Raw genomic sequence first — 26,185 nt, 5'->3', positions numbered from 1 at the left:
GATGGAGAGACTATCACCTCCCTTGATTCAACATAGAAGAAAACAGAATTCGACAAAGCCAGAAACCATCAACATACTCTCCAGTCACAACCAACGTCCTTATCCCTAATCTTGGCTTTTGTCTTTTGAATTGGTTAGAATTTTGAATTTCAAGGCGCTGCACTGGGAATGAGAGGTCCTGGATTCTATTCTTGTCTTCATTAGTATTGTGACCTTGAGCAGATGACTTCACATCAGGGCCTCCTCCTTCGCTGTAAAACGAGAAGGTTAGACAGATGACTTCAGAGGCTCTTTTCGGCTCTAAATTCTGTTAACTGTGGAAACACCTGCTGGTGTCATTTATGTGTTCAATATCCCTCTTTCACTTTTCCAAAATGTTCTAGTTTGTGGATAATGTTATCATTAGTACAAATGCTTTTAAATCCTTTTTTAATGATTTGCTGTGCTATTTTTTAATAGCACCTAGTGCTTCTCCATTCCCTTTTATCAAGATATTTGCGTATATTCAGTTACACTTAGAAATTGGATTAGCAGGTATTCAATCGTGAGTGTATAATTCTTTTTAAAATGAGAGCAATCACTTGGGTGTGTTTCTTATTTTAAGGTGAAATCAAGTGCTCAAATGGCTTACAGACAATCATATGGCATTACACAATAAATCACATGTTTTCCATAAAAATGTTCCATTATTCTAACACCTACTTAAAAATGGCAAATGGCTTAATAAGTAAAAAAATATCACCATTACTGTGGGACTGAGTATGCCATCATCAGTCTTTTCAGTTCATGTATTTTGTGCACACAACAATAGCTACTCTCTTTTAAATGGAATTGTTTGGAAACTCTTGAAAGCTGTTTCGAACAGTTGTTGCTTTTGTGTCCTATCAGTTAATTTTCATATCCATACCAGAGAGAAAGAGGCAAAGACAGGGAGAGACATAGAGATAGAGAGAGATTAAGAGTATATAATATACATATTATATATACAAATATATATACATATATACAAAATTATTCAATAGCCAGGGCTACTAGGTATTCATATGAGTGTTCAACTTGAAGTATGTCCTTGCTCGCAGTCTACATACAATACAATTACCTGACAAGAAGCTAATAAAAAGGACTACAGGTCCTTTTTACCAGTAAAAAGAACTACTGCCCATAATCCTTTTTTATTAGCACAGGAAAAGGGACAATGTGACAGTCGGCACTGGGGGAGACTGAAGTCCATAGCACAACATAACTTTTTTAAGTCAGTCAGATGCTAGCTGGTAGAATTTTGGGATGAGTCCTTTTTCTTTCTTCTTTATGGTTTTTGTTTGTGAGTTTATGTCTGTTTATTTGGAGAACAGGATTATATGGAGCCTAGGCTGATATTGGCTTTCAATTTCTAATCCTCCTGCCTTCATCTTTGATGTTCTGGGACTCCAGGACCATGCCGATATGTAGAGTCTTAAGTTGACTTACAAAGAATGCACAGAAACTGAGTGGTTTGGAATAAGAGTCCACAGAAGCAATGTTTGATAGTTCCAGTTGATGGTTCTGAGCAGACTCCCTCCTTCACCCTCCTGTTTGCATTAGTAGCAAGGCAAGCAGGAGCAATGTGTATATATATGTTTGTTTGAGGCAGAGACAGAGGATGTACGCTCACACAGTTAAATGATGGCAGAAGAATTGAAACCTAGATCCCCGTGACAAAATTCCATGCTCCGTAATTAGGGAAACTGGTTCCAAGTCTTACTCTGCCTCACAGAGGCGTTTCTTGAGCCCTGTCAAGATGCTTTAGCTCTCTAAGCCACGGATGTAAGAAAGATCAGGTTAATAATAACTGCAGAGGCAGTTGCTAAGGGGGGTAAACTAACAAAAAGATCCACTTGAAGTCCTTACCACAGAGCCTTGCATAAAACTGCTCACAGTGAAAAACTGCTGTTACTGCTGTAACTATTATGGTTGGTGTTGCTGTTGGAATTAGGAAGCCTGGCTCTCTAAGCATAGGCAAGCCTTTCTTTCAGTTATTCTGCATATATTAAAGTCCTACAATGGAGAAAAGAAGTCGAAGCTGAGCTTGGTGGCTTTTGACCGTAACTCTGGGACTTGAAAGGCTGAAGCAGGAGGATTGTACTAAGTTGAGACCAGTCTGAGCTACAATAGTGAGCGTCAGGCTAGCCAGTGCTACAAAGTAAAACTTATATTGCATAAGTAAATAAATTAATTCATTATTGATAAAATTAAATACGTTTCGTGTACTTCTGCCATGAGAAGTTTACCATTATTAAACATTTTCCCTACCTATGAGATGGTACCTGGAAGCAGGCAAAATAAAATAAAATAAAAGTGCATCATGCTTCAAATACCATGGTATACAAGTGGGAAACTTCATCTTGAAGACAAGATCTTGTTACTTAAAATTTAGTGTAGGGTATTTGCTGAATTAGCCTCAAAATTATCCTAGAGATATGACTGGCTGAATTAAGCCATCAGATGCCTGGATATATAAGACCAAATATACATGTACACACTCTCAGACACACACACACACACACACACACACACACACACACACACACACACCAAAACACAAACGAATGAACAAACAAACAAAAATCATAGATAACTGTGGGGAGACAAACATCTCCAAAACAGGTCTATTTGATCTGGTCTAGAGAACTTACACTTGGGCTACTCTTTCTTTTCCCCCCTATTTAGACTGTAGCATACCTCAGCTGGGATCAAGTATTTGAGCATCTCACTGTTGATATTTTCCCTGCCCTCCCTTAATAAGAAATATCACCCTTTGCTCTGGGTTCTAGTTCCTCTGTGTAAAAACATCACTATACTACAGATACATGCATTGTGCTTTCATATATATATGAAATATATATATGTATAAAGAATAGCCTTTATATGTCCCATTTCTATTTTATGTAAAGGCAGACATTCCCTATATTTTCACATAAATTTTTGACTCATGCTCATTGGTGTGTGTGTATAGTTTGGATTTTTTTTCTCACTCTATGTGATATGTTTTTTCACTTCGTCCCATGCTAAACTTACAAAGGCATCGAGGAGGACTACATCCTGTTACTCGCTAAAGGGGGAGAGGGAAAGAGAAAGGCTGGAGAAAGAGGATAGCTAGTTCTTGCTCCTGAGAAATGAGTTTACTTTCCAAATAAAAAGAAATCTAAATATGGCCATTATCATCGTGTGCCATTAACAGGCAGCTCTCTCTTGGCAAGTTTGAAAATGCTGGGCTCCATTATAAAAGTTAAAAATGTCCTGGACTTGGAGTTGTTTACCCAGAGTGCGAACTGCTCTAAAGTTACAGAGCTCTGGTTGGAAGCAGTGGCCCGAAGGCCGCCTCCTAGTCCCTGACGTCACAGTAGCCCCAGCTGCTGTTATGACACTGAGCTGAGTGGCCCTTTGATGGTGAAGTTTGCAAAGGGGCTTGTCAGAACCGCTGTGGGAATGGACGGACTTCGGTTTCAAAAGGAGTCCTTGAGACTGTTCTTAAAGACAACTAGCTCCTCTCTGCCCTGCTTCTTCCATTGCTAGACCGAGCACACAGAAACTGACCTGCTGCAGGATTGCTCCCAAGTACAAAAAGGTATGTTTCTGGCAAATTTGAAAGCAAGACACTGATTCTGGCAGGATTCAGATGGGGCTGCAGCTGCTGCATTTTAGACGATGGATGAGGTTTAAGTAACGTGGAATTTCAGCATCTACTGTACTGATTGATGCCTATGTCTGGGATTTAGGACAGTGGGCGGGGTATGTAACGGATTCAACTGACTTGGAGAAGAAGCTGTTCAGCTGCTGTGGGGGGTGGGGTGGGGGGGGAGTCCCAAGCTTGGACTAATACTGCTATTCTCACTCGAGAATGAGTTTCTCACTCATACTCAGTAGTTCACAAAAACTTGGTGCAATTTGTGGCAGGACAAAGTTATGTTTAATTTCTGCAAAGTAAAATTCACAAACCCTGAGTTTGCTGTTATTTGAAATTCACAGCAACAACAGAAATGTAATTTCATCCAAGATGACTATTAGACTCCAGGATAAGTGTTCTGTAATGTGAGCTCAGAGGCACTGGCGTCTTCGAGAAACTGCAGCAGTATACCCTCTGTTCAAGGTTATTACTCTGAGACCTTTGCTTCCCCAAGCCAAAAGTTGCTGTTTTTAGTCCAAGCCTGTATTTTATCAGTTAAGGAAACTAAAATTGATGTGCCGATAACTTAGACTGGAGAGCCATGTAACTGGAGAGCCAAGAGTAAAAGATGGTAACTGAATGAGAAAACAAAATTGATTTCTTTGGCATTGGCTGTGCTGTATCTCTTTGATCTTGCCAGAAAATGAGGATCAGGCAGAACTAGCAATGAATAGCAGTAAAAAAAAAATTTTTTTTTCATTTTATCTCCTAACAAAGTCAAATTGGGAAGTCTCTGGATAGATGCATTTGCTGATGAACAGCACAAGAGGAATAGGATTCCTTAAGTGTCTAAAATGGTATCTGTGATCGATACTAAACTGGAAAGTGAGCTCGGGAACGTTGGAGACAAGTGATGCCATACTTTGAGGTTTAGGCATGGGGTTTCCTAATCCCTCCAAATTCATCAGGAGCAAAGCATTGTCAGGCCAAGTGATTTCTTCTAAAAACTGTGAACCTGGCAGTGTCTGCTGCCTCTGACATTCCTTCTGGAGTATGCATCCACATGTGCATGAAGAACTTGAATAATATGACAAGTGATATGCTTAGAAAAGGACAGTAAGGGGGCACAAAGAAGCACTCAGGGCAGAATTCTCCTAAGTCAGAAGGAGCAGTAGAGTGCCCTCTCCTAACACTGTATAGTTCACATGGCTAAAATCCAGTTTTCAGGGGGCGAAATGGGGTTTGAAATGGTTGTAACTGTGACATAGAAAGAACTGAGCAAGCCTCAGGTGAAGAAGTGTGGCCATGACCACACCGAGGCCGAACTGGGCAGGTGAAATGGCAGCAGTACATCTTCTGCCCAAGGTTATTACTTCTAGATCTTTGTTGTTTTTAATCACAGCTTGTATTTTATCATTTATACTCTGTGATGCCCTTTTGCTCTTCTTAAATTTTGCTCCCTGGCAGGGCTGAACCATGAGCGGAACCATTTTGCTTCTCATCGCTTGCACAACCCGCTCTCAGCCATTTACAATCTTGGCTCCTGGCCTTGGGGAGAAGTAGGTTAGAAGGGATTACACAATGCCAGTTTAGTGTTGCTGGGGGAGGAACACGTGTGACGAGCAGACGCAGCTACCTCCATCCTCCTTCCACAATGCCTCCAACAAACTTTTATTCTGAATGAGATTTGGGAAAGCTAAAATGAAACAGAGAGCAAGGAAAAAAGGGAGAGAGGATGCAGAATACAAGAATCCTTTCTTCTCTCCCACATAGATGCCAGAATGAGTGGGAGGAAAACAGTGACAGTGAGCAGAACAAAGAGAACTTTTCTATTGGCTTCAGTGGCGAGCACTAAGTCTGAGCTTTTGAATGTGCTGATCCCCTTGACCCTGAAACTTCTCATCACAGAACATGGTGTCCCCACACAATTGACCCTTTAGCTCGACATCTTAAAAACTTAATTAAGAATGACAACAAAAGCAGTTTCATATATTTATTCAACTTTTTACTAACACCAGATAGTTTTGCACTACATGCTTGACTTGGCATGCATCCTTACAAAAATTAAAAAATTCTAAGGCAAGACACAATCAAAGGGAATATCAGAGTGTGTACATTTAGACTTGCTTCCGAGGAAGTAAAATTCACAATGATCAGTTTTACTTTATGAAGTGGGTTACATGGAAATGGGTGAAGGAAAGGATGAAGGGAAAGAGGGAACATGAAAGACATGGGGGAAGAAATCACTACTTATCAAGAATTGATTGTGATAGTAGGAGATTCTTATTACACATTCTACCATTTGCTCACTTGCTCTTCAGAATGTTTCTATGTCCCCCACTCCCACCTACTTTGTTTTTAGAAGACAGTGCAATATCTCCTGCTGTGTTACAATGGATATATATATATATATATATATATATATATATATATATATGACTACAAAAGACTGAGATGCTAAAAAATTTGGCAGACATTGCTGTAAATAAACTTTTTTTGTAAAGCTTTCCTTTTAATATGAAATCATTGGGTTTCAATGGTAGCCATCACCTTTCATGAATTAGGCTTTATTCTAGCTCTGGAAAGGGGAGGTTGTGTAGCTCGGCCCTTCAACACTAGCTGACGAATTTGACACTCTGAAGAGAAGCTCAGGATTCAGGCCTTCGCAACTGTTGCCTGGGCTGACGTACTCATGTTAATAGGGACAAAACTGATCTGGGGTATTTCTGGATGATCTTGTAGACAAAAATAGAAGGGTTTCAGACCTTTAAACTCTAAGGGGCCCGTGGTTCAGTAGGAATTACAGAGAAAGAAAAGTTGCACCCATTCTGACATGACAGTAGCAAATCATTGTGAGAATGATTTCTGAGTATTTCCAATTTTAAACACTGTTGCGAAAAACCATGGGACATAAAACCTCCTTTCTGACGTTTTTGTCATATCCCCACCCCCTTTGTATAACATCTTTGGTTAAATTTGTCATTTCCACATGATATCTCAGACCTCTCCACTTTTCCAAAGAGTCCCAGAGGCAATTCTTTATAGCCACTGAGATACTTCTAGCTCAGTTTGTTACAGATAGCTTTGAAACAGTCTCCCACTCTCAAAACAAACCTAGTCTGTGTTTCCTGGGTATGGGCTTCAGATGGACCTAAAATATCACTAGATCATCAACAATAGCAAAGTTTATGTCAATCAACACAAAAACCCAAATTCTGTACCTTCTTCTCTATCTTTGATTTGCTAGATCTTCACGGTTTGGCTTTACAAGTGGCAAGTGGGGAGAGTAGCAAAAGGCGACCAGGAATAATGGAGAAGAAAATGAGGTTAGAAACAGGGCATGGGTGAATGACACAGGGGTCAGGAGAGCATGTTTGTAACTAAGTGTGACATTGTTTACAGTGAGTGCCAAGGAAATATGCAGGAACTATCAAAGTGTCATTGGCAAATGTTTTTTTGAGAAACTGTAGATCTCAACATTAATAGATTTTTTGTTGTTGTTTTTGTTTTGTTTGTTTGTTTTAAAAAGCAGAGCCTGCATAGTCATGTTTTCAATTACTTCTAGATTATAATAATGCAATCCTATCTTGACTGGAGAGGCCTGACAAAAAATAACATTATCTTTCATGGTCATCTAATATATGAAGTGTGAAATATGCATCTGTCTTTGGTGAATGAAATATTGTTCTTGCTACATAATCATACAGACTTAATTCTGCCAGAAACACCACAACATTGACTATTGGCAGATTCTTGCACAAGTAACAGAAAGGTCAGAGCATTCTGGCCATGGATTAGTAAGCTGAAGAATCAGGGTTTTGGTTTTTGTTGGGGTTTTGTTTTCTTCTCTTTCCAGTGTGTGTTTGTGTGTGTGTGTGTGTGTGTGTGTGTGTGTGTGTGTGTGTGTGTGTGTATGTGTGTATGCACATACACACATGCTTGCACACATATATGTACTGGAGATCAGCCCAGGGACTTGACAAGCTAAGCATGTGAGCCTGATGAGTTACACACAATGCTCTGTTACTTAGTGGCATAATTATTTTAAAGAAAATCATTCATTTTAATAAGCTTTTCTATTCTCTGCAAAGATCCATGATTTTATTAATAAAAAACATTCTTCAGATAAAGCAAGATATTTGAAGTTCAAAGTCATTGTTTTAATTTCTCAAATTACTGTACATTTATTATAGTATCTGAAGTTCATAAAAATGCTGTAAATATCCTCACTTTAATATAAATAAAATATCAAAGCTTATAAGAGAATTATATATCTGGTCTTTTAAGGTTAATTTTTAACTTTGTGTATATGTGGGGATGGGCTATATGCATGTGTCCATGTAAGTGCCCACAGAATGCAGAAAAAGCTGTTTGATCCCCTGAAGCTGAAGTTACAGATGGTTGTAAGTCACCCTATAAGGGGGCTGAGAACCAAACTTGGGTCCTCTGTAAAAGTGGTATGCAACATTAAGGTCTGAACCATTCTTTATAGTCCCTATATTTGACATTTTAAATTGTCTCATCAAACTGTAATTTATTCATATCTTGAATGTTAGAAATCAGGTCATTTTGGTAACTACTTAGTGTAACATAAGAAAGCTTTTCTTCAGTTTTCTATAGTTATTATTCTAGACATGTATAGTCCAGACCATGAATAAGTTGTGTAGCTAGAGTTTTCCTGCCTGGCCCACAGTCAGGACAAATCTCACTCACCCGCCAGTCCCACAGCTGCTCAGACCCAACCAAGTAAACACAGAGACTTATATTGCTTACAAATTGTATGGCCATGGCAGGCTTCTTGCTAACTGTTCTTATATCTTAAATTAATCCATTTCCATAATTCTATACCTTGCCACATGGCTCATGGCTTACTGGCATCTTCACACACTGCTTGTCATGGTGGTGGCTGGCAGTGACTCCTTCTGCCTTCCTGTTCTTTCTTTTCTCCTCTCTGTAGTCCTGCCTATTAGTTGCTGCCTAGCCACTGGCCAATCAAGTGTTTTATTTATTGACCAATCAGAACAACACATTTGCCCTACAGAACATCCCACAGCAAAGTTGTAATATGTGTCTCATAGAATAATGATACTTTAGATTTTATATGAGGAAGTAAAATAATGACCTTTTTTCACTTTTAAGATTGGTATGGTTTCTTGCTAAGACATGAGTCTCCCAAGGTGACTACCTGCTTTGGGACTTAGTAAAGTCTTTCCACTTGACATGGAAGATCTTGCTTCTTTCCCCTTTAGTTTTCTATAGTTTAATTATGTCATTGGCTCTCAACAAAATGACATTTCCAGAAAGCACATGAACTTGGGACTCTGTCTTCTTATGTTTATCCCAGGCTTTATTTTAAAGGCAAGTGAGACCACTTCAAATCAAACACTTCCACATTTCCAAGAAACAGCTAAGAGAAGGCAGAGGTGAGCAGAAACCCTTTGGCTGACGCTCACACAGTCGCCATGGATCTGCATAAGCAGTGGGAGAACACAGAGACCAACTGGCATAAGGAGAAGATGGAACTGCTGGACCAGTTTGATAATGAAAGAAAAGAATGGGAAAGTCAGTGGAAGGTCATGCAGAAGAAGATCGAAGAGGTATGACTTGACTTGTTTTAAACATACTGTAAACTCCAGGCTAGAAATGAAAATCCTGCTGACATTCATTTTAAATTACGAAACACTTTCATTTCTCTTCTTCCACCAAAGAAATAAATGTCTCATGACATTTACTAGATCAAAACCAGCATGGCCTCACCTAGTGGTGTCTCTGAGACTGCATTTATTTTATAGCCTTACATAAATATGAAGACCTTGAAGTGGTTCTCAACCTTGCTAATGCTGTGACCCTTTAATACAGCTCCTCATCTTGTGGTGACCCTCCCCCAACCACAAAAAAATTATTTTGTTGCTACTTTATAACTATAATTTTGCTGCTGCTGTGAATAATAATGTAAATATATTATATATGAACTAACTTGTATGTGAGCCCAAAGGGTTATGACCCACAGGTTGAGAACTGCTGCTCTACAATGTATCAATTAATTATTCTTTGATTTCAGAGTCATGGTACCAAAAGTGATGTATATATTCTGTATGACTGTTCATCTACTAGAGCCTAGGGTGAAAATGAAAGAAATAAAGAATTGGTGGGACATACAGTATCAAGATTATAATTTGGTACTAGAATAGAGACCATTTCTGAGATAATATATGAGTAATGAACACCAACAAGTGTCAGCAGCATCAAAAGGCATGTCATATGTCAAACAGAAAAGTGGTGGTGGACATCAGACTTATTCTGGCGAGGTGTTCTCCACATATTTGAGCACTCAATAGGAAACGGGTTATTAAATGACCTGTCACGACTCTAGCACAGTCAGTCATTTTATTTTCATTAATCATCCCCCAGCCATTCCCTCCATTGTGTGAAGTATTTCTTCAGACATTTATTTTAGTGCGTCTTCGAGATTTCTTCCACTGAAATTTATGTGTATCGATTTTGCTCTATTTTGTTCAATAAATAGTATTGAATTTTATGGTTTCTTCAACTTAACAAGACAGTTATTTATCAGACTGCTAGGCCTTTTTTAGCGGATAAGCAAAGTAAGTGCTTTGTATGTTTGTACTTCTTTCCAATTAACACAAAACAAATAGGTTTTGAATATAATACACAGTGAAAACATCGGTAGGCTAAAAAAACAGAAAATAAAGAAAGGGGGCTATTAAATCCTTCCTCTAAGTATTAATAAAGATGAGACATCTATGATTAATTATTCCAAGATAGATCCACTTTGTGTTCTTCTACTACTGTATTTTGAAAGCATGTTCTACTAGTTCCTTCTCTTCCCTCTTACCCAAGGACTTCCTACCTGTGAGTAAAACAGCATAGTTGAGAGTATGTTTATCAAATGTGCTACTTGTACTGCCCATAGATGGTATCTCAATGCCAGCATTGTGAGTCTTCTTCTTTATATATATATATATATATATATATATATATGAAATATATATATACTCTGTAGAATATATATATGTGTGTGTATATATATTCTACAGAGTATAAAGCTAGGATAAAAATGTTAAGAAAAACATAAGGCAATATTTTCTCAGGCTATAGAGAATCAACCCTTGGTTTTAAAAGCAAAACTAGAAAACCAGTACTTGGAAATTGTATGATTGTGTAAGCATAATGAAGTATCTTTGTTTAACAAATATATTGTTTAAAAAAATACAGTATGTTTGTTTAAAGTTACTTGGTTTTAGTATTAAATTTCTGCAAGATATTGAGCCATGTGTTAAAGAGGTGCAGACTCCCAGGTGTGCGTCTGTAACATCAGTGGTGTTAAATAATAATATCACCGTGTGAAAGCACCCAACACCCACATGAAGATGCTTGTGCATCTCTGCTGAGTCTCGGTCCACATTCATTGCAATTGCTATTGAAAATCCAAGATATACATAGTCAGACCATTTGAAACTTGATATAATCCACATATGAACTACGATTATGGATACACTGAGTTGATAGAAATCTTGAATTTTTTTTTGCTCACTTTGCAATCTTTTCTGCTTGTGTCCTTCGGCAGAATGGTCATTCCAGGGCTGAGTATCAGGTAGGACAAATTCTCTATACCAAACAAAAAGTGCTCCATTCATTATAGTATACTAATATTTTTGGGGTGGGGTTGTTGTTTTAATTTCTTAGTAAGTTGAAAAGTTATGGGAAGCTATAATGGCATAAAATTACACATAAAGTAAATCATACCAAAACAAAAATTGAAGGATGAGATGAACACAGGAGAAGGAATTCTACATAATACACAAGAGGGTCTTTTTAGGACCGATGTGGTTAGCATGAAAAAGGAAAAGCCATGTGTTATGAATAGCACAGTTTCCCCCGGGTTTGAAAATACAGCAATTTTATTTTTATTCAGGAATTTGTTGTTTCGTTTTGTTTTTTGAGACAGAGTTTCTTTGTGTAACAGCCCTGGCTTTCCTGAAACTCGCTTTGTAGACCAGGCTGGCCTAGAACTCACAGAGATCGCCCTGCCTCTGCCTTCTGAGTGCTAGGATTAAAGGTGAGTGGTACCACACCCAGCCTATTCAGGAATTCTTAAAAGGGGACAACATTACCAATAACATCTTCAAATTTAACATGGTACTTTTGGTGATTGTTCCTTATGTCACTCATGTTGAATGGCAATTCAGTACAGATAATTTTGTAGACATCAAAACAATCAACTCATTGCTGTAGTTTGGTGACAACCTTACTCCAGTCAATGAGATGAGTGATTAAATTTTTTTTTTATCAATATTGGATAACTAAAAGCATCATGTATCCTTAGTGTATTAGTTACGTATTTTCTCTCAACCGGAGTCATGCTTAAATATTGAGTAAGTATGTTGCTATCACATCCACTGTGTTTGTTAAATATAACAGTGTTGACTTTAAAGTTATTTGATGGTCTGTTTTGAAAAATGATATGCTTTTGCAAGACGCAAGCCTCAGGAGAATGTCCTGCTTCCTTCTTCACTTTAGGGGAGAGCTGACAGTATCTGCTGATTTCATTAAGGCAGGCAGGCTCCTTCAGAAATAATTTAGGATTGTCTTTAACAGGCGATAGATGGTCCAGGCTTCTGAGCTCTGTTTTATCATGTAGAACATTGATTCATCCATTTTAATTTGCATGAAAAGCAACTCTTTAAAAGAATGTGTATCATTGTGGCATTAAAAATATCATCAGTAAATATCTACCCCTCAATAATGTAATTGACCAACTAAGGGGAATAATTAATAAGGTCTTACTTAGAGGGAAAATATGTTGATTGATTATATAATATTGTCAGCTATTTAGACAGTTAATATTGCCATAAAGATTGTACGTTTAAAATATTTGACTTTATTAAAGTTAAATTCTTGTTGTATCAGAAAGCAGTTGGAGAGAATAGCCAGTAACTAACTGATTTGGGTCAGTGTAATTTTGTGACTGTGCTTCTGAATTCTGTATAGATCCAGACTTATTTTATTTTTCTATGGATTAATTTCTCATCAGAAAATCAGAATGTGGTATCCATGCATTGCCCTACTAAAACTAGTCTTTATGGTTCACCAAAACTTTTCTAGCTCATCCTTGTTTTAGAGGCATTGTCTATCTGCACAAGCATTAATACCCACGGTAGTATATAGTAATATTGCAAAGAGAACTCAAAATGATTTGCTTAGTATCAAGAATATTGATCAAAGCTAGGCATGGTGGCACATATCTTTATTTCCTCTACTCAGAGGTAGAGGCAGGTAGATATTGGGGAGTTTGAGGCCATTGTGGTTTTCAGAATGAGTTCCAGGTCAGGGCTACATAGAGAGACTCTGCTTTTAAAAAAAATATATTGATAAAAGGAAGGAAGGAAGGAAGGAAGGAAGGAAGGAAGGAAGGAAGGAAGGAAGGAAGGAAGGAAGGAAAAGGAAAGAAAGAAAGAGAAAAGATATACTGAACAAATAAATTAGGAAAAGTAAACTTTTAATTTTTATTTCTTACAGCTTTGCCAGGAAGTAAAGCTGAGGAGGAAAATGAACATGAATGAACATTCTAAGGTCATTGATCTTGACCATGATCAAGATAAGATGGCATTTCCTCCAACTCACCCCCATTCAAGACAATGTGAATTCAGAGTGACGAATCACCGAGATGATCTGGAAAAGGAAAGCAAAGAAGAGAGGGACTTCCTCAGGGAAGGAAATCAATTGTATGAAAAACAAAATAGACCCACTGAAAGCAAAGGCAGCCTTCTGAATCCTATGGCCACAGAAGAGAAGGCATGCGAGAAATGGGCTGGCGCGAGGTCTTCTAAAGAGGAGAGCAAAGATTGTTCTGTTGCCCTTAACACAGTAAGTAAGATAAAAAATGCCCGGAACTGTTTCTAAAGAAATATTTACACTTCAGAGTTCTAACAACGGCTCTCTTTTATGTGTTATGCGTATGAAGGCTCTTGAAGAACTTGCGAAAGTTAGTGAAGAATTATGCACCTTTCAAGAGGAAATCCGAAAACGCTCAAACCACAGAAGGTAGGCTGGCACACTGGGAAATCAAAAAGAATTCTGTTTATAGTCAGTGAATCTAAACTGCCTCACTGTGTATATCTTACTTCATGAATTCTTAAAAGTAATCTTCCAATACGTTTCATAGCTTAGTATTAGGAATGCAGTATTCTTTTGGGTGTTTAGTTAAGGTAGACTGTAATAAATGGATTTGTATCCTCTACTGTAGTTCTTTCTCATTCTGAGTGTTTGATCGGGGGGGGGGGGGGGGAATATGCAAATGGACAAATCCAGTTAAACCAGTTTTTTTTTTTTTTTTTTTTTTTTTGGTTTTTCGAGACAGGGTTCCTCTGTGTAGCTTTGCGCCTTTCCTGGAACTCACTTGGTAGCCCAGGCTGGCCTCGAACTCACAGAGCTCCGCCTGCCTCTGCATCCCGAGTGCTGGGATTAAAGGCGTGCGCCACCACCGCCCGGCTAAACCAGTTTTTAAACTATGACAAATATAACAAGGTGGTGTTTGAACAATATAAGATGTTCTATTTAAATATTTTATGCCTGGGTCCTTTTTCCTAACAGTTATGTATATAATAAAGGAATGCATACTTTCCAGAGTAACACATTATACATTTATATGGCACCAGTTCTTGTTTTAGGTCAGAATCACAATGTAATGTTAAGACTAAGTTGTAGCTAAGTTTAAAAAATAACAACTTGGAGTTCTGTGCATAGTAAGAACAGATCATTCTATATCAATATTTAGCTCATTGAGGGATCTGAGATTCTCTTAGATGCTACAACAATGAGATTCCTTATTACTATTCAGCTTTCAGGAAACTGAGAAGTTTCATGCTGACTTGCAACAGGGTTTGTAAAACACTGTGCACTGCCCTCCATTTGCCCATCGAGCTTCCCTTATGGCAGAAGAAAAACTGTAGGAACAGAAATGTCAAGAGCAAAAACTCCAGAGACTACATTGTCTAGTTTGTATCTAGCATGAGGTTTCATGTTAGGGAAAACGAGGGATAATTCTGACTAAAAGTTGAGTTAGATCCACAAATGTAACACTGAAGACTTTATCCTACAATAAAGCAACAAAGAGGACTTGTAATAAATAAGTGGATTTAGGATATATATGTATGTATATCACATATGGATAATCATATTACTTATATGTCACACTATTTATACCTATGTACACACACATATAACTACACACACACACATGTTTTAGCAATTCTTTTCTTAGAGTAGAAATGTACTTTTTAAAATGTGACTTCTTTTAAAAGTTCATTAAAAAATTGTCATTAATATACCTTGATTTTTAATTATTTAGGATGAAGTCAGATTCTGTTCTTCAGGAAATGCCAAATACAATCAGTGTACCTCAGAGGAAGCACATGATCAGTAATGGCCAGGGTATTCTTCCAACCAATGTGGAGAAAGAAAAACAGAAAAAGAGTCTGAGCTGTGCTAGTGGACTCCAAAACAATTCCATGAAAAATGGTGGAATTGGTAAAATTGATTCACAAAGAAGTGAAACTCCACCAATTCCTCCTCCGAGAAGTACCTCTCGAAATTTCCCGAGCTCATATTCTGAACAAGCCCAAGAAAGACTGAAGGAAACTTTATACCACAGGTGGGTGGTCCATGAGAGTCAAGACAGAAGGAATAGCAATCTTCACTTCCTTTTGAGGCAGTCTCCATTGTTTCCACAAGACAGAAGTTTAAAAGACAGTTCCATGCTTTCCTCTTTGTCACCAGAAGTCAAAACAGATAGCAAGCCTCCGGGTAATAAAGACATTGGACTTAATATGTGGTCATGTGACACTGTAATAGGAACAACGGAGCACCCTTCTGTGCAGTCTCAAAAAACTGCTTTTACCCCTAATAATGCGAAATTTGAAACGGTGATTCCAGATAACCCTACTAAATCTCATCTTGATCTTCATGTGAAAAATGACTTTCTTTCCTCAGTGACACAGACAGACCCACTTAGAAGTTACAACTGCAATTTTGAACAGACTCGGAGGAATGAAAAGCTGGCAGCAAAGATTGATGAATTTAACAGAACTGTGTTTAGAACAGACAGACATCGTCCAGCAATAGAGCAAGGCCAAAGCGATTCAGAATCACCTGATAATCTCAATCTCTGTGATATTTCTGCTGCTCATAGCGGTGATGTGTCAGAAAGTGGTAGTGGGACTAGTGCCTTTAAAGCCAGTGACCACATGTCTGTCCCCACGGAAAATGTGTTCAGTAATTCTGCAAAAGTCTCTCCAACAGGCATGGTCAAGCAAATGCAGGCATGTGTGAGCGCCAGCAGCTATCAGCTCATGTTCCATGAGCATGATTGGAGACCGAGCAATTTTTCTAGTCGGCCAAGGTCAGCTGATCCCAGATCAAATTACGGTGTTGTGGAAAAGCTGCTGAAAACCTATGAGACAGAGACGGGGTCTGCACAGCAAAATTCAAAATGCTTCAGGGATAACTGGCCCAAATGTGGTTCTGATGTAAGTGGTGGTGTTATAGGGAGTCGACATTTAGAAGTGCGTCAAATGGAACATTTGCTTTGTGTGCGCATCAACAAGTGGGGCAAGGAGTAGATTCCAATAAGATAACCCAGTTGAGAAATCGTGGACTATATCCATCTTTAGCAATAGCTCTGAAATCAGTTCACTTGTTAGAACACCTAAGTAGGATGTAGACATATTTTGGCATTTTCTTAGCTTCTTGGACCTCTGTGAGGCAATAACTTAATATGAATTGAGGGTATAGTTTTAAAAACTCAAACAAGTACATTATTGAAAAATAAGTAAGATTAAGGACACAAGTGGTGACTACTCTTGCCTTTAATTTCAACACTTAGGAGGCTCTATGAGTTCGAGCCTGGAGTGATTTTCAAAGTGAGTTCCAGACCATCTTGGGACTATGTAGTGAGACCCTGCCTCAAAAATAAGTAAATAATAAATAAGTAAAATCAATATAAGATGCTTTCAAGAACCTGGGGAAAGTTATTTGTTTCCTTTCTTTAAAAAAATCAGAATACATATCTGTTGACCTGCAGAGTTTTACCCTAAAGGTTTATTATTTCAGCATATACAGCATTTTTAATAACTTCCATTTTCTCGGTTATTATTGATTCAGACTTTCTCATTGTATGACTTGTGTCCTCATAGGGTTAGTCACATGAATGTGTATGAAAGTAAAACAATCATTTAAAACAGTGTTTCATTTTAAATGTTTACATTTTTTGACATTTAAAACATCAAAACCAAACTCTTTTCTTTGTGACACTAAAAGACAGTCTACAAAACACATCTACTCGTAGATATTTTTTGCATGAAAATTAACAAAAAACGTGTATTTAAATAAACTTTTTTTCTTTTTTTGTCCATTTAAAAAAGTACAGTCTTCACTAATTGTAAAGGGAGAGGTCAAGCAAATTGGTATGTACTATGAAGACTTATACAAAATACCCTTTTGTATATGTAATTTAAATAATATGACTTACTATCATTAGCCAGAATTCCAAATAATTCCCTGGCCTTTTACTTCCCTTCATTTTATTTGAAACTATAAATCTGTAGGTCCTATGACCAGAGACACACAAGCATGTATATTAACCAACAAATTTCTCATGAACTAAGAGTAGATGCTGAATGTTTCCTCTTTTCGTCAATTAGGGATTTGGGAGACATTACTCTACTGTGGATCCTTAGGAACATATTGTATAGCTTTGTTTCATTTTTTTAACCCCTGTGAATTAAATTTAAATATCCAAAGGGACAATAAAAAACGAGGCTATTGCTTGGCTGTGAGAGAAATAGTAACACCCAAGTCTGTCCTCACTGCCTGCTTCAGATGTAAGAGTATTAGCTTTGTTAAAAAGGTCATTTGCAGGGTTACAGGAACTGGAGAGATGGATTGCACTTAAGAGCACTTTCTGCTCTTCCAGAGGCCCTGAGTTCAGTCCCTAGTTCCCACATGGCATCTTATATCCATCTATAACTCCAGTTTTAGGGAATCTGATGACCTCTTCTGACCTTTATGGGTACCAGGCACACACATAGTGCACATATGTACATGCATACAGGCAAAAACCATACATATGTTTATATATGTATATGTATATGTATATATGTATATATATATATATATATATATATATCAAAAAATATTGAAAGAAGGACAGTTGGGACCATGAGTACAAAACCTCATAAACACTTATATTGTTATGATGATGATAGTGTAGGTGATGATGATCCTTTTGATGTATTTCTTGGATAAAGGTGGCATGTGTAAGGAGACCGTGGCCTCTATTTGTGTTGTAGGAATCCATAGCAGTGAGAGCCTCGAATGGAAAAGGATTTTCCCGGCCTGCTAGACCAGCCAATCGCCGGCTCCCATCCAGATGGGCATCCAGATCGCCATCCGCACCCCCAGCCTTACGGAGGACTGCCCACAGCTATAAAGTCTCTCTGCAAACCGAAGCCCAGATGGTCTAGATCTCTAGCCTGGCTTGCTGGATTACAAAAGTTCTCATCCCTTTTGCCAAATGGAATATTCAGAATGTTTACAAACAATCCTGTTCTCTTCTGCATCTTTCAAGATCACTGGGACAAACAAACTAAACCTTAACTTTCCATCAGTCTTCAGTGTTTTTAATCAATGGGATAATTATCTCCTTGTACTTTAATTTCTTAGATTAGATTTTTTTTATTTCCATCCTCATTGACTTTCCAAAATGATTTAAGTTGACACAATGTACAATAATTGTATATTCTGACTTTCTTGCAAATGCAGAAAACAAGGTTATGTGCATGGCCATGTGTTTGTAGGTGCATGTATTGTCATAGGAATGTATTTAGGTAAAAAATTATGTGCTAGTGTTGACTTTAAATTATAACATGTAGACCTATATATTCTTTGTGTTTATTTTAAAGTTTTGAAAATATACAATCCTATTTATATTTTGCATACCTTTTAATAGGTATCTAACTAAGGCATTTATGTTCATATATTATTTAACCACTTCCTTGGCCACCAACTACAATGAAAAGTAAGATTTATACACAGATCAAATATTAGTGGTTTTCCAGAAATCAATCTTAAATATCATTTTAACCCATATGAAGATAACTGATACTATTGATTTCTTGTTTTAATAAAAGCATCACAGGTTTAACAGGTCAGTCTTCTAAAGCAAGCATAAGATGCTCATTTGTGCTTTTATATATCATCTGGTAGTCTCACATGGCTTTAACTGCATACTTGATTCTCAGAGCCAATATCATAAGACTGCCTTAATAATTACAAGACAAAGTAATGAATTTATTTTGTTGATCTTAGCAGCAAGCATTCCTTAAATGAGATACAAAAAGGAATTAAATTGTGCTGAATTTTACTTTATGTTAAAATTGTGGAAAGTTCTTAGTTTAGCTGCTTTGTCTGGAGTTCTGTCTCTGTAGAGGTAAGTCACTTGTTTTGATTTTTCCTTTTTCTAATTGCTTCCCAAAAATTAGTAGATAAAAATGAATTCACTTTTTTTATAAAGAGGATGATCAGGAACAATATTTCATTGATAGCTAAATTATACTGTATTTCTTATACTGTGTAAAAAGGCCTTAAACTAAATTTGGGCATTGATAGTCACATAAGAAACCATGATATATATCTTGGCGACAATTTGCTCACACCAGATTCATGAAATCTATGCTAATAAGTGGCATTGGAGAAGTAGAAAAGTTGAGATCCTTAGACTCCTACATGGATGATCTTAAAAGCAACTTTGTTGTACATTGTTGCCATTTAAAGCAATTATGTTACGTGGCGAAATATTAATTCTCCTTCACCCAAAAAGAAATTCTCATGCCAAACAAATTCCGTGGGTTTTCTCCTTATGATACTCTAGCCACTAAGGGGAATCCACTTTGTTATACCATTCCCTGAAGTAAAGTAAATAATTTGTAAATCACAGATTGCCTTAAAAGGCTTGAGACTGTAGGATGGTGATGGCTAGATTCGTGGTTTACAGTAAGAGGACTTCCAGGGCTTAAGTGGAATTAAGTGTCTAGAATGTGAATTTGGCACAAACAGTGAAGGTTATAGATCTACTCTCTCATTCTTGCTCCCTTCAGTGACTTTTCCTACCACAGCAGAGTAGCCAAGATGCCCGGTGTTCATTGCTTTCCACTTTTCCCCTAGAGGATTGAAGACACAAGAAAAGTGGTTCCTTGGGGCAGGAAATCATGAACTAAAATATTGCTGTGGTCATGTCTGCTCCTCTACACCTCTGTATCCCAGGCAGTCTGGGGGAGACCTGTAGCCCCTGTCTTCATGTTCACACCAGAATGTTGAGATCTCTTTTGAAAATGGGAAGTCCTGATCTCATCCCAAAAACAATGAAGGAAGATTTCCAGTGGTGGGGCCTGGGATTCTTAGAGTCTGTAATACAGCAAAGCAATGGAATATATTTGATGGCCAGGCTGATTTGGAAACAGGGGTACTGTCTAGAACCTGAGTAGGTTGGAACTTTGGATAGTGTCTTTCATCACTTAGTACTTTTCTTTGTTATCAACAAACAAAAAATTACATTGCCAGGCTTTGTAAGTTTAAGCTGCCTTTTCTATTATCATTTGGATAAACCAATGGGACCATTTTACTACCTTATATTAACTTGAATCATAGAATATTAGAGCTGAGAAAAATAGCATTTAGTCCAACTCCTTCATTAGAAAACTGAAGAAACTAAAACAAATTGATTAGTCTATGTTCTCTTTTAAAGCAATTTATAACTTTTATGGAAACACTTACCAGATAAATGGAAATTATAATTGAAAATTTTTTTTGAATTATTGTGATTTATAACTGGTACTTTTTCTAGTCTAAGTAGACATTTTCTTCCCTAAAGCATAAACTTTCATTATGCCATCATCCTTAGGTTTACAAACATTTAAACATTTACAGGAATATTTCATTAGAAAAATCTATTTAGAGATGTTTTCCCTAGTAGCTTTTGAAAAAAAAAAGTCTTTTAACAAGGGATTATTGAAACTTCTAGCTGATCTAGCAGAGTACTTGAGTCTCTCTCTCTCTCTCTCTCTCTCTCTCTCTCTCTCTCTCTCTCTCTCTCTCTCTCTCTCTCTCTCTCTCTCTCTTTCCCCCCCCCCCGTGTGTGTGTTTGCACTTTTCATGTACATTTTCAATATTGCCTTATATCCCCAAACCAAATATTAAAATATAAGTGATAATTTGTATTATTCAGCACTTCAAACATGACCCACACTTTCATGTGTACTTCTAGGAAAATGAAGACAATGTTTCATTTTGCTAACGTTTTCCCAAAGCATGATTTACTTCTACACAAATAATTTAACTAGGCACCACAAAGTCCCCAAAACCAAAATATCCAAAGCATCTGGTCCCCATAAAGAGTATTAAGTTCCCTAAAAACATCTTTAAACTTATTTTAGATACATTTTCTGATTAAAAAAATAATACTATTTGATATGGAAATCTTCAGCCATTGGAAGCTATGAAATAAAATAAGTTTGGAAACACCTACTGTGGTAGAAACAAGAATGTCTTTATTTTCTTCCTTTCAATACTGAACTCCAGTAGAGCTTGGAGTCCAAACTCAGATACATGCATTGGTTAATACAGCTGCCCTCCGAGTAGTCATAGAGTTCTATCAATAATCTGTTGATAGCCACACGCAACCCCCATGTAGTTTTGTGTGCATGTTCACCGTTCTTGTCTAAATGGTATTAAGGCTGAAGAAAGTTTTCTTCGAAGAGAATGTTCACCACTGAAATTTGCATTTATTGCATGATGAAGTTAAATTGTTTTTAGGTAGATACAAATTTCTAGTAGAGTAGTCTATTACTTCAAGTGTTATGTGTTTTTCTTAAATAGAATTTATGAGTGAGAAATACACTTCTTTTTTTAAAAAAATGAACATCATAAGGCAAAAAAAAAAAAGGAAAGTCATCCTTTGGAAAACTTCAGAGATGACTGCTCCTGAATTGCTTTTCTTGCCATAGGAAGTCATTTTTATATTAGTAAAACAATATTAGTAAAATATATCACAAGACCTAAAATGGAGTCCATTTTGGTGATCTTATGAATCCAATAGACAAGATTGGAGGAACCTGTTAAATTAGGGAAAAGTTCAAATTTGGAAGTGTTTTAAAAGTCATCATCTTAGAGGAAGAGAGCACTCAAGATGAATATATACTAAGAGGGGATTTTGTCTGGCATGATGCACTCTGGGTAGTCCTACAATGGCTGGCCACATTCTAGAGAGGCTAAGAGGCTGGTCACTGCTCAGTCCATGAGGCTGGACCCCTCAGCAGTCTAAATTCGGTACAGAAGGCCTGGAGGATCCTTGCACACCCTGGTCTTCAGCTCACATTGGAAGGCTGAAGTAGCTGAGTGCTGATGTCAGAAGAGGACATTGGGAGAGACAGCATGGAAAGTATACTCACAATCACGGGATTAAGGTATGCAGGCACAAAGCAATAGCTTTCCCCTCAAACTCTGTACTCAGGCAACTATTGGAAGGTGCTGCTCACTTTGAGGAAGTGCCTTTCCCTTTCATGTAATAGGAAATTGCCCCCTCCAGACCTGTCCGGTGCCATATCTCTTAGTTGATACCAGATCTAATCATGTTGGCAACCAAGATCAACCATCACAATCACTGACAAACATCTTTAGGACCTGTGAAACCTCTGACAGCTAGACACAGCACAGGAATAGAGGCCAAGCCTCACACGCTGACTACTCAAAATTTGATTCCTGTATAAATTGTTCCATGTGTGACTTACAGTTGGCAAAATGCGTTCAAAGTCTGTGATTTGTTTCCGCGTCATAGCAAATTTCAGGACAGACTTTTTGCAATTTCTAATCGCAGAAGGGAATCGTGTAGAATAATAACTGGAATCAATGTTTCTCAAGATGGTGGTTGGAAATGGGGACAGCTCCTGAATAAGCTTCCTCAAGCCTGTCTGCCTATAAAAAAGGGGGGCGGGGGAAGGGAAGAGGAAAGAAGAGAGTGAACAGTGTTCTCACTGAGAGTTTAACAGAGCTTTTCAGTGACGGACTGTGGTGCTCACTCCTGGTGTGTATAGGTTTAACAGCTTCAAGATGTTGCGACCAACACTCACTTTAGAGGACTACTTTCTACTCTCTGATTTTATATGAATTTTGGATGGGGAGTACGAGAAGGGAAAATACATAGTCAATCAGTAGCTACAGTACGAACTGAATCCTAGTCTTTCCCTGTGTTCCAATGAATCAGGAAAGTTTCATGTTCAATGTATTCCAGAATAAACAAGGGCACTTTACCTGGAGCACTATCTTAACCCATCTGTCCTATTGTAACAAAATCCACAAAGCAGGCAATTTATAAGGAACAGAAATGTAGTTTTTATGATCCTGGAAGGTGTTGCTAGCCAACCAGATGACTGGTGAGAACAGTCCTTACATCTAAAATGGGATCTAGTTGCTGCGCCTTACCTAGCATGTGAGTGATATCTTTCCAAAGCAGAATCCGAAAAGGTTCCAACAGTAAATAAAGCTAAAGTTTCTTTAAGAAGGCTACAAATGTGCCCATTCATGAGAAGCCCTCATGATGCCAACTGTAAGTCACACATGGAACAATTTATACAGGAATCAAATAAAAAAACTCTTCACAGTGTTGCCATGATATTAAGTTTCGATGTGAATTTTGGAGGGGCACATTCAGAGCATAGCAATCAAGTAGTTACTTTCAATTTAAATCTCACTTAAATTTGTTCTCTGAGGTTTTTGAAGCCTGTCTTCCAGTCTGGGCTTGGGGACAGAACTACCTATGGGAACCCAGAGCTGCAGTGGTCATCATCTCAATTTCTTCATAGAGCAGCTCTGGATTCTTCTTTGTCCAGAGTCCAAGTAGAGCGGAGGAGTCCCAGGAAAGAAATTGGCAGGCACAAGGTCTGTAACCAAGAAGCCCAGACCTAGAAACCAGAAGTAGGAAGTGAAGCCCCTTTTGTAAGCAATTAGAACAATAATCACACAATGCTGAAATAAATGGAAAATCAGTACACCTGGGACTTTAATATGGGACAGCTTTAGAAGCTGGAAATGGCAGGATGCCATCTGAGGACCTCAATGGGAAGCACCAGGAAGGACAAGAAGGGAATGAGATGGTACAGCCCTTCTTTCTCTCTCCTCTACTGTTATTTTTTTATTTGATGCCTAGAATGTAAATGTTTCCTGAGAGTGCACTAAATAAAGTATTCCATCCATATCTTCATATAACAGATAAAAGAAAATCAGATAACCCAGGGACTACAAGTTTGTATCTAATATGCACAAGCAGACGACTTTAATAAGAACAGGTTCCAATCTCAAGAACAAGTGCGATGTGGCGACATGTGAAGAAGGCAAAACATCAATCATTCTGGTCCCTGTCTGAGTAGAGGGGAACTGGGATTCCAGGAACCTGCACAGAGTGATGTCAAATGCAAGAATGTTCTGTGTTGTTCCACTGTTGTCCAGTGGGAAAGGACGGGGGCTGGAAACAGAAACTTTCTAGTTATAAGATTAATCTATGTGGAACCAGGAAGCTTCCTGAGGCAAATCTGGGCCACAAATATCACTGGATGTCACCCAAGTCCAGGTTACTTATTCCAAGTTCATCCAGGAGATCTCTGACTCTTTTTTTCTCACTACACACCAATGCACTGTTCCTTAGGTTTTTGCTTCAGGACTATATAAAATGTAGAGAGTCGGAGGCTGGAAAGGTGGCTCATCCATCAGTCAACAGTGTTCACTGCTCTTCTAGAGAACCTGAGTTTGGTTCCCAGCAGTCACCTCAAGCAGCTCTCAACGACCAGGAAATCTAACCCCCTTTTCTTGGTCCCACTAGGACCTTCACTCATGTGCAAATACTCACGCAGAAACATGCATATACACATAAATAAAAGATAATAAAAATAATTTTTTAGAAGACAAACTGAGCTGCACATAAGCGTGCCTTGTTCTGCTTCTTGAATGTGACCAGCTGCCTCAGGCTCCCTTCACTGTGACTTCCCTGCTATGATTAACTGTAACTTCAAACTGAGCCCAAATAAACTGTTCCTGCCTTGTGTTTGCATCTTTTCTGGGGTTTCATCATGCCAGCAGAAAAAGCAACTGAGGTGCCCTACTATCATGCCCAGAACAAACCAGTTGTCACTGAAATAGTATCACTTTATTCATCAAGCACGGAAGTATAAAGTTTTCTCAGAAACCACACATTTTTGCATTCTGGGGCTGAATGAATGAAACAAAAATATTCTCCAGCAATGAAAAAGTAATCAATGGTTTAAATGTTCATTAAGTTGGCACATACCAACACATCTTGACAAAATGTTAGCATGAATTGACAAGAGGCTTACAGAAGTTTGGAAGCCAAATTGAAAAACCCTGAAAAACAAACAAACAAACAACAACAAAAAATAAAAACCAGCATGACTCACTCAGCAGCTTCTATTTGTGTGGTGTGGGATTAGTTACTGTTCTCACTACAGAGACAGAACCCAGGAAAAAAGCAACTTAAGAGAGTAGAAGGCTTATGGTTCTAATTTTAGTATATCATGATAGAAAAGCCACATCAGGGTCCATGGTGGCAGCAATGTGCAGCTCAGGCTCCTATGTGGCAGAGAACCTGGAAGCAGAAGCCATGGTTGGAAGCAAGGCCAAGCTATTACCTGCAGGGTCCACCACTACTGTGCATTTTCATTCCGGTTTTCTCCTCCCCCACCCCCACCTTTTTTTTTTTTTTTTAATCCTTATACTGTTGCTGAGATGCATTTTAGAAATCTGCCTTTGTTTATCCTATCATTAAAAAAAAATCTCTAAAGGTCCAGCCTTGCATCCCTGGAAAATTCATGTCATTTTTTCATTTCTTCATAGGGTATGTGACTCGTGTGTGTGTGTGTGTGTGTGTGTGTGTGTGTGTGTGTGTGTGTGTCTGTGTCTGTGTGTCTATAAGTGTGTAAATTTGGTTTACTAGTGTTTCACTGTGAATGTTGGTGTGTAAATTTATGAGAGATCTCCCCCCCCCCCCCCGTTTTGTGCTACCTTTGAGGTTTTAGCATTAAGATCTTACTGTGCTCAGGCTTTGAAATTTTTCTCCTTTTCTATTTTCTAGAAGATATTATTGTATAAAGTTTAATAGCAATTATTGGGTAAGACTCTCCAGTAAAATCAACCTGAGGCTGACAATTTTTTCAAGACTTTAAACTATATGGATTGACTTTCTCTTAGATTTATTGGCAAAATCAAACCATCCAGTTCAGATATGTGGTTTTGAAAGACTTCGATCCATTTCATCTAAGTTTATTTCATGCAATGTTCCTTTCGTATGATCATTAAAATGGCTAAAGGGTCTGTAGAAATTTGCCCATTATATTATTTTATTGCTGAGTAGTTGCCCCTCTCCTCTTCCCTCTCCCTCTTCCTCTTCCTCTCACCGCTGTC

General features: G+C 37.9%; 1 protein-coding gene across 1 annotated transcript; it reads left to right on the top strand.

The window, feature by feature from the left end:
- The first annotated feature begins 9,102 nt into the window (after positions 1-9,102).
- Positions 9,103-21,240, top strand: Kiaa0408 (KIAA0408 ortholog). Its single transcript, XM_016009728.3, has 5 exons — positions 9,103-9,240; positions 13,184-13,531; positions 13,629-13,708; positions 15,015-16,191; positions 18,013-21,240. The coding sequence occupies exons 1-5, from the start codon at positions 9,106-9,108 to the stop codon at positions 18,184-18,186; spliced, it is 1,914 nt and encodes a 637-aa protein (XP_015865214.2). The 5' UTR covers positions 9,103-9,105; the 3' UTR covers positions 18,187-21,240.
- The last annotated feature ends 4,945 nt before the right edge of the window (positions 21,241-26,185 follow it).

This window comes from Peromyscus maniculatus, chromosome 16, assembly GCF_049852395.1.
Source record: "Peromyscus maniculatus bairdii isolate BWxNUB_F1_BW_parent chromosome 16, HU_Pman_BW_mat_3.1, whole genome shotgun sequence".
Lineage (NCBI taxonomy): Eukaryota > Metazoa > Chordata > Mammalia > Rodentia > Cricetidae > Peromyscus > Peromyscus maniculatus.
Note: the sequence above shows the minus strand (reverse complement) of the source record. Positions and strands in the feature narration are given on the sequence as shown.

Excerpts from the sequence above, each read along its gene's own strand:
- Kiaa0408 (XM_016009728.3), top strand. The coding sequence starts at position 9,106 with ATGGATCTGCATAAGCAGTGGGAGAACACAGAGACCAACTGGCATAAG. Across the intron at positions 13,532-13,628 it reads GTTCTGTTGCCCTTAACACA|GCTCTTGAAGAACTTGCGAA; the intron begins GTAAGTAAGATA and ends ATGCGTATGAAG. Across the intron at positions 16,192-18,012 it reads GGCCCAAATGTGGTTCTGAT|GAATCCATAGCAGTGAGAGC; the intron begins GTAAGTGGTGGT and ends TTTGTGTTGTAG.